This window comes from Phaseolus vulgaris, chromosome 1 (genome assembly GCF_051622355.1).
Source record: "Phaseolus vulgaris cultivar YP4 chromosome 1, ASM5162235v1, whole genome shotgun sequence".
Lineage (NCBI taxonomy): Eukaryota > Viridiplantae > Streptophyta > Magnoliopsida > Fabales > Fabaceae > Phaseolus > Phaseolus vulgaris.
The window spans coordinates 42,102,758-42,111,983 of NC_143498.1; the positions used below are offsets into that span (position 1 = coordinate 42,102,758).

Sequence of the window (9,226 nt, forward strand, 5' to 3'; positions counted from 1 at the left end):
TTCAGCTTTACTCCTGATCGATCACAATCATCACATGCACCCATTCTCAAACAGGAACATTTTATCCATGGCTTTTCTTTTCTTCTTTTCTTATGCATTAATCTTTCATATTTCCTCTCATTCTCCACTATAAATGCATATTGCTAGAGATACCTATGTTTCTTTCTCCTTCGAAACTAAAATCACTCAAAAGGCCAATATGTGATGGCAACTAGTTGACTAGATGGACGTGTGAGGCTTTATGTTGAAAACTTCAATGCAAGATTGGAGGATATTGAGGCTCATTGTTGACAAAAGTTGTAGAAGACTTTGAATATTAATTGGCATTGGACCATTCAACAAGATTAAGATTACTTGGCATCACACACACACATGTTTGTGAAGTAAACAAATGTATCTGTCAACAAAAACTTTGTTCATTTGAAAGAAGTGAGAAATCCCCTTATGCCTAACAATGATAAAAAATAATATCTACAAAATTTCAGACTTTCTTTTGGCAATAGTTTTATAGAAGACTAAAGGAGCACAGTCTGCTATGAATCATCAAAATTAAAATTAGAAATAGCATATGGAAATTACAAAGAACAAAATGAGTAATAACAAGCAACCATAACAAGCCTTACACAATCAAACAAACCCTGTCTCTGGTGATAACAAAACTCCATCAATACCAAGGGCCTTGGAACAGAACTTTCATGACAACCTTGCTGCTCACTTGCAATCTACCCCAGCCTCAGCAGCACGACGAGGCTTGTTCTTACGCCGGCTCCCATTCTGTCGGAATCCAGTAGACTTTATTGAATCGTCAGGGCCTGTCTTTGCTAGGATGCCATTGTCCTCTTTCAGGTGATCTATCTTTTCTTTAACCTGTGTAGATCTCTTCCTTTTCCTTTTATTTACTGTGATAGCCGGAGTTTTCAAATCATTGGTAGAGCCGTTAACTTTAACATTCTCCTCATCTTTCTCTATAATTTCAGTTACTTCCACTTCTTCAATTTCATCAGTCAGTGGCTTTAGAGGTCTTCCTCTTCTTCTGTAAGCTGGGACTTTATCCTCTTCGCCACTTCCAGGATCCTCAGCTATAACAGATTGCTTCTTTCCTTTTCCTCTGCCTCGACCCATTGCCAAAAGCCCCCTTGTTGATAAAATTAACTAAAATTTCTCTAAGAAAATTCTGCGCAGATCAAACAATTATACTTCAAAGGCCAAACAAATATCTATCATATAACTGAAACAAAACATGCTGTTTAAATCAATTTTGAGTGATGCTACTTGAAACCAATTCTTGATCACATACACTTTTGTGTTTTGAGTATCACTTGCATCAATTATTTGTTTATACTAAATTAAGAGTAACAAAAGTCAAGTTTGCAATTATAAATTCTCTTCTTGCTATTTAAGGATCAAATAAATACTGATGTGTGCTACACATCGAAATTCTGATGTGTGCTAGATCAAGGACTTTACGATACTATTTACATATGCTCACTCTTAAAATGGACAAGATCAAACACTTAAACAAGGTTTAGAAAACTCATTCCAGATGATTATTCCTTTTGTCAATAATCAGCAAAAAAAAATGCATAAACACATGCATCCCACTAATTCTGAAAATCTGAATAACCAATTTCAGAACAACCAACCAATTAAAGGACCAAGTTATCTTAACTTTCACCAAAGAAAAATTACCAAGACATCACGGTGAAAACTTTACATCGCATTTGAAATCATTTTCCTTAGTAAGAAATTGAACCACATCGCGGATCACCTAATCCTAAACCGAACAAAATGAAGACAGCTTCACTTTATGGCAACAGCTGAGAGGAACCCACTATATAACAAAACTCAATTTCAATGTAAACAGTGTAAATTATTGCAAAGTTTTTCATCTTCGATCTAGTTTAAGCTCATGCAAAGAGACTTCATAAACTCCTCTGCTTCAAAACAACATGAAATCTAACAAGAAAGAGGAATTCAAGCCAGTTTCCAAGTTTATCAAAAAGATCAAAACAGAAGAAGATAAACATCAGAAATAGAAAAAAGAAAGAAAGAAAAAGAAAAGGCAAGCAATAACATTATAGATTTAAACAGAATTGAGATTGACGAAGTAAGAGACATGGAAGAAGAGAAATGAAGCTGACCTCCTATCTTGAATCAACTTTCCGCATAACAAAGACAACCCATTTCACAAAATCAGATAAGAAAAATCCAGAAAGAGGGTAAACCCAGATGGAAGCAGCGCTGTTTTCTATTAATGGCTTGAAGGAAAGCATAAACAGAGAGGGAAAAAGGAGTCAAAAATTTGATCTGGGTCAAAGAGAGTGAAGAGACAGATCAGAGAAGTGATGTGATGAACAGCAATATAAGCTTAAAGACAGAGACTTGATGAGTGAAAAATGTAGAACTAGGTTATAGAGAGAGAATGCTGTGAGCAAAGAAAGAAGTGAAAGAATACAGAGAGAAAGAACACAAAAAGAGTGGAAAAATAGAGAATGGAAGATAGCAAGACTATGTGCAATTTTTCTCTCTTTCTATTGTTTTTAATTAATTACTTATAATAAATATCTGTCAGAAATAATAATATTTTTTAACTAGTATTCTGTATTAAGTTATTGTAATAATAACCAAACACTGCTATAAAAGGTTAAAACTTCTTATCTATTACAAAAAAAAATTCTGTTAAAAGAATAGGAATTTGAATTGTGTTTTTTCCGTCATTATTTGAAATTAAAAAAAAATAAAGAACTTAAGATTAAATGCATGTGATTAAATTAAAAAGAAAAACTACCAACAGAACAGAAAGAAAAAAAATTACTATTAACATTTTTAACTGATTTTTAGATTTGTAAGATCATTAACAAGGTAATTAAAATATTTATTAACACATTTGATATTACTATTTCAAGATTTTGATTATTATAAAAGTAATTTAACAAATTATAAAAATTATAAAAAAAACTTTGAAAATTGTTACTTTAGAATGAAAGAACATCATTTTAAAGAAAAAAAACACTTATTTTAACGTCATTTAATTTTATTTCTCAAAACATTAGGGTGATAATAATTTTTTTGTTAATAAATTATGAAAATATATTTTAGATATAATTTATTTTCAAAAATTAATTTCCATTATTTAACTTATTTTAAAAAAATACCTTTTCTCATTATATTTTTATGAAAATACATTTTATCATTTTATGATATATTGGAGGAGTATATAATAAATATATTTTCTAAGTGTCTTACTAAATAAATTACACAAAACATATATATATATATATAAGCAAAAACATTACAGTATTTAGGTAATTAAAATAGGAGTAAATGCTTCTGCCCATTTCAATTATTTTAATCTTTTTAGAGTTGGTAAAGAACTTAAATAATATCAAAGCAATTATTTAAAAAATGTGAGTGTTTATTGGTTTTTTTTATAACCTTCTCCGTAAGAGAAAAATAAAAATAAAGTTATCTATAAATTATAATTAGTTTATAAAAAAAATTAAAAATTTATTATGCAATTTCTTTAAATTTTTATTTTTAAAATTATACATAACTAATTTTAACTTTTAAAAAAATCTTTTTCAAAAATTACTATAGAAAACTTGTTAAAAGATGTCATATAATAGCACATATAATTACTATGAACATTGTTATCTTGTGTTTCAATGCATTAATTTTGTTTTTTGTTCATATTAATTTCACAGAGGATAACAATAGGTAGAAATTTCTATTTTTGTCTTCAAGTATTAACTTTTCTAAAAGACTATAGTTTCGCACTCTATATTAAACATGATATTTAAAGACTATGCTTATAGAGTTTGACATTGATATTTTATTTGGTTAGACAATAGAGGAATGTCTAGTAATCTTATAATAAATAGTATTTCATGTTGCTATTATATTATTATAGGATGAATGAGCCTTCAAAATTTTGCCTCATACACTTAAAAATTATCATAATAAAACTATGTATCTTTTAAACATATGAAATGCTAGGTTTCATCTCTATACATATTTAAAGTGATAATATTAAAATACAACATTCTCATTCATTTGAAACTTTGAAATATATAAGATTCACTTCTTAATTTTTAAGTAGACTTAACTAAAATATAGATTTTATTGATATCATGTAAAAAGTTTGTTGATTAAAATCCATTTCTACCCCAATCAATTAGCTATTTTTTCTTGCATATTTGTAAAATTAATTGTGTACTTGATTACTACAATTGTAACTTACATTGATTGTATTCCTTTGGCACAAACACTTCACCTTTAGACCCATTAAGGGCATTTAAGCATTACTCCTTATTAAATATTAACTAAAAAAAATCATGTTGTTTTTCTATATTTAGAAGTTAATTATAAGACATAGCAACTACTAGCAACATTTTAACAAGTCATTAAACTTAATAATTTGTAATTTAATTTAAGATAGTTCTTATAAATATTTTTATATATTATTAATTTTCCACGTCAAATATTAATCTCGTTGGTGAATTTCTTTAACTTTGAGTTCTGTATTTTATACATATTATCATCATTACAGCTAAATTATAATTTGTAGCATCATTATAATGTGGACATACACTAAAAGGAATTATATTTTTGAAATTTCTACTTTGTTGGTTAAACTTCGCTTTCATTTTGTTATATCTTTCAAATCATATTCAACATTAATTATCAATACATACATTTTTAGCATTTCCATACCAAAAAAATGCATGGTCACACACCATAACCATTTTGGTGATTATATAACCATTTTCAATTATAATGTTTTTTAAAATTAGTTAAGTATTAAATCAATAAATTTTCTAATATCTAAAAGAAATGTTAAAAAAAATCATCAAATCATCACTCATAGAAAATTAACATCACTTCAAAGAAAATTAACATATGTAAATTACCTAAAATGAATTTAATTTATTTTAATTGAGACCCAAGATACCTCAGATTTTGCTGCTTAACTTACAAATTATTGAGTGAATTAATTAAAAAGTATACAAATAACTTAAACATCATAATTTTAGCTAAATTAGATTTATATATTAAACATTGTTAGCCTCACTGTTGAATGATGGTGATATTTATAGTTTTACTTTCAAACAAATTTTGTAAATTTAATATAAAATAAAATACTTTATAGTTGAAGAAAAAAAAATAAAAGAACAACTTTTTGGCAAGTTTGTAGGACACTACACAATGTAAAATAAAAATTTATTATATTCAACATTTACTAGATTTTTTTTATAAATAACTAAAATTATCAATAAAAGAAAAATAAAATATATTAAATACTACTTAACCCCTACTCAAAATCAAATACAAAATGATAAATTCAACTTGGTAGTTGGGGCCGCCGTAGGGCCATTGTCCCTTTGTAATGATGTCATTTAACGAGTTCCAAGTTGAGTCCAATCTTTAATCATCTAATGAAAGGACAATTGAAATTAGACACTATATTTGCTCCACAAAGTATAGAATTGAAAACTTAGAATTCCAAGAGACAATTGAAGGGAACCACCTAAAATAGGATTCTAAAGTTAGGATTGAACGGTGGTTAGTTAAAAGTAGTTTGGTTGCTTTAAAAAATGTATTTAAAAACTGGACTTTTGCCCCATCAAGAAAGGCAGGAATTCCAACTTATCAGTGTGGAGGAATAACGAGCCACTAATAGTTCAAGATCACTTGTTTCCTCAATTTCTGATTTTCAAAAGATAATAATTCGTACTGTGGCAAATATCTAAAGATTACATTATTCATCATTAAGAAAGTTGATATTCTTGCTAAGTTGCTATGCATTGTGTTTGAAGGTTCTAAATAATTTTAGTTGGCTCTAAATATGGATACCAATTCAGCATAGTTGAAGAGGGACAACATTCTGAGATGACACGTGGGTTTTCTGCAACACCTAGATATCGTTTACCAGCCACTTATATCAATACTTGCACAATGTCTGATTTCAGAGGCAAATTGTTATAAAATGCCAAGTTGCAGAGAGCATGTATGTTCCTTAACAATTTCTTTGATTGGAAACATAATTATAATAACAAATTTATTCAACCCAGAAAACCTGGTCATCTAATTTTCAATTGGAAAATAATACAGTTTCTCATCCTCACCTCACCAGCTCCACTGCCCGTGTGGTTCATACTTGAGGAACAGATCTAGTCAGACTAGAAATTAAAACCTAGTGATCTGCAATGTAACCGGGGTAAGAAGGTGATCTTCACAAAAAATGATCTATCTAGCCAACGTTCTTTCCATCTACAAGACGTGTGATAAATATCACCAATCTGAAATCAGCAATCACCAAGATGTTAGACCTGCATTCATTAGTTGTTCTTTATGATTTCATGTCAATGCGATGCCTGCTAGCATATCTGACCTTCATTTGGCTGTCTGCAATGTTCACACCATATCCACCAACTTTAAGTGATTCATTCCAGAATACAACTTGCAGTTCAATCATCCTTAAAAGATGATGAAAAAATAGGGGATGCACAATTATCTGAAGCAGAACCACAACCAGATTGCCAGATTAAATCATTATTATCCACATCAGAAGCAATTAATCCCATCTCAGTGAAAGACTGGATTTATTGTCTCATGTATGCTTTCATCAAAAAATACAATTGAAGTGCAGGATTTCTTCAAACATCTAAACCTTCGAAGAAATTTGTGCCTTTAAATCCTGCCAAACTTGAAGGCCAGACGGATGGCGCTTCACGTACAGCTTCTCAAACGCTTTTTCAGAGCATGCAATTATAGTGCTCAAAGCAAGCCCTTTTTCTGCAGCTCCATGCTCTTTTAGCCAATTATACATTGAAAACCTCAGCTTAACCCTTTGAGCTGAATAGGAAAGGAAGGAAGGAAAAGTTTCCAAATCCGATATCGAATATCCTTCATTCACAAGAGACTCAATTTTCATGTTGATCCTATCCGTGGTCTGACTAAGAATCCGCGGGGAATCTCGAATTATCTTACAGGCAACCTCATAATCCAACCCAGCATTAACAATAAATTCAAGTCTCTCCTGAAGCTCAGCTCCCTTACCCCTGAACAACTTAATCGTCTCATCCATTGCTTTGGAGTTCTCTTCAAACCCCAACCTTAGCATGAACTCCTTCTTCAGAGCCTTCGATTCAAACTCCACATACGAGTTAACCAGAGGCTCAATTCTCCTTCCCAATGACCAACTCTTCATTACTAGAGGATCATCCCTCACAACTCTACACAGTCGCTTCTTGCCAACATTCAAGTTAGTAAGCAAAGTTATCGTTCTCTTCATGGTGAAGGAACCCAACACCAACCAGTGAGACTGCAAAACCCTCCCAATCTCCGAAGCCTCCATCTCAATCTCAGTCAAGAACAGAAAACACAGCCTCAAATTGGACAAAAATGTTACTACCCGAATCTCCGGAAACTCGTGCAGCATGACACAAACCCGGTTTACAGACAATCCAAATTTCAACAAAAAGTCAATCAAGGATAACACACAACCTCCAGACTCCTCAAAAATCAAACCAGGGTGACGAGAGAGTAAATCACCCCATTGTTTCTCATTGAAAACCCTAGAAAGCAAACTCAAAACCTGAAACATCACCTTCCAATTACAACAATCCTTGTTAATCAACAAATGCTCTCCAATCCAATCACAATCCTTTCCAATAACACCCTTCAACATCTCCACAACCTTGACAAAATTAAAATCCACACCTCCAACCAAAACGCAGGGGCTGGAAGCAACCACATTTATCAAAGTCTTCCGCGAAACACCGAGGTTTTCGTATTCTCGAAGCTTCGAGATCAAAACCCCGGGTTCATACCCAAAAACCTGAGGCGCGAGTTTGAAAACCCTCCCCATCTTGGTTCGGGGAATCCCGTAGTTGCAGAGCGCGTGGTGATTCTCCATTAGCAGAACGTCGTCGTTTAGGTAAATCATGTGAGGCGGGAGAAGGGGCGTGTACTCGGAAGGGGAGAGACCCGCGCTCTCGAAGAAGGGCTCGAACTCGTTGATCGGGTGGTAGCGGAGGTAGCGCGAAATGGAGCGTTTGGTGTCCACGTGCGGCGTGTGCGAGTGGGTTTTGGCGAGGAGGTCCTGGAGGAAGGAGGGCGAGTTTCTGCACATGTTGTCAGCGTCTAAGAAGTTGAGGCTGCGGGTGGAGTGGAGGTACTCGAGCAATGCGGCCTGGGCTTCTTTTACGGTGGTTTTTCCGACGATTTTGGTGGCGGGTTTCGTGCTCTGGAATCTAGGGTTTTGGCAGGGTTTAAGAAGGAAGAAGAAGCATTGAGTGTTGAGTTTTCGAAAGGGTAACATGGTGGGTACGGCGTCGTTGAGGGGTGATAATAGAGAGAGATGAAGAGTGAAGTTAGAGGGAAGAGAAGACACATCTTGGGGTCAACGGCGCAGCTAGGGCGAACCCACTGCCATGTTGGTGCGTTTCAGAAGCCACGGCGAAGCCCACAATCAACAATCTCCCAACTCATGTTACCGGCAGAGGTGGGTAAGTCATAAATACTTTTACAACACTGAATTTCTTATACAAACTTCACACCACCCAATCACTTAAACATGGAATTATTAATGGCTCTCTCATATTACAAAAAAAAAAATCATACAAGCAATCTTACAAAATCCTTCATTTCATAATTTTTTTTCAAACTATATTATTTCAAATAATAGAAATGTAAAATAAAAATGTTTGTATTTTCTCTAATAATAATAATAATAATAATAATAATAATAATAATAATAATAATAATAATAATAATAATGTTCTTCTATGTAATGAGAATGTGTCTTTTTTTTATCTTATTTATTTATTGAAACACTTGTATCTAAGCCACTTTTTGGATTTTGGTTGGAACGCGATATTTGTAAAAGATATTTAATACTCAAGTCAATATTCAGCAATGTTGTAAAAACGTATTTTTCACTAGAGTGATACTCATCTATTTATAGAGGTGAGCATGAGCATTGTTCACATTCAACCTATGTTAGCACGATTTTTTAGATTAATCTTGTTTTTACTTGATTTAGGGTTGTAGTTAGCCCCCTAGGCTCGATAGGCTTAACCTTAAGACCCTAAGTTTTATTTTTGGTCGAGATGCTCTCATTTCTCTCTCCTAGCCCTCGGTTCGAGTTTGTAGGTCGAAGAGTCTTTAGAAAAATTAGGAGCTGCATTCGTCCCTTCATGATTTGTGTCCAATGTTAGAATGT

At 32.5% G+C, this 9,226-nt stretch overlaps 2 protein-coding genes across 2 annotated transcripts; both read right to left on the reverse strand.

Annotated features, from left to right (window-relative positions):
• Positions 1-531: 531 nt before the first annotated feature.
• On the reverse strand, positions 532-2,282 carry LOC137814125 (uncharacterized). The gene is made up of 2 exons (XM_068616697.2): positions 2,142-2,282; positions 532-1,174 (listed from the first exon to the last, which is right to left on the reverse strand). Exon 2 carries the CDS (start codon positions 1,120-1,122, stop codon positions 712-714), a length of 411 nt encoding a protein of 136 aa, XP_068472798.1. The 5' UTR covers positions 1,123-1,174; positions 2,142-2,282; the 3' UTR covers positions 532-711.
• A 3,678-nt stretch (positions 2,283-5,960) lies between these two features.
• Positions 5,961-8,546, reverse strand: LOC137814126 (transcription termination factor MTEF18, mitochondrial). Its single transcript, XM_090302843.1, has 2 exons — positions 6,392-8,546; positions 5,961-6,299 (listed from the first exon to the last, which is right to left on the reverse strand). Exon 1 carries the CDS (start codon positions 8,321-8,323, stop codon positions 6,665-6,667), a length of 1,659 nt encoding a protein of 552 aa, XP_090158969.1. The 5' UTR covers positions 8,324-8,546; the 3' UTR covers positions 5,961-6,299; positions 6,392-6,664.
• Between the last annotated feature and the right edge of the window lie 680 nt (positions 8,547-9,226).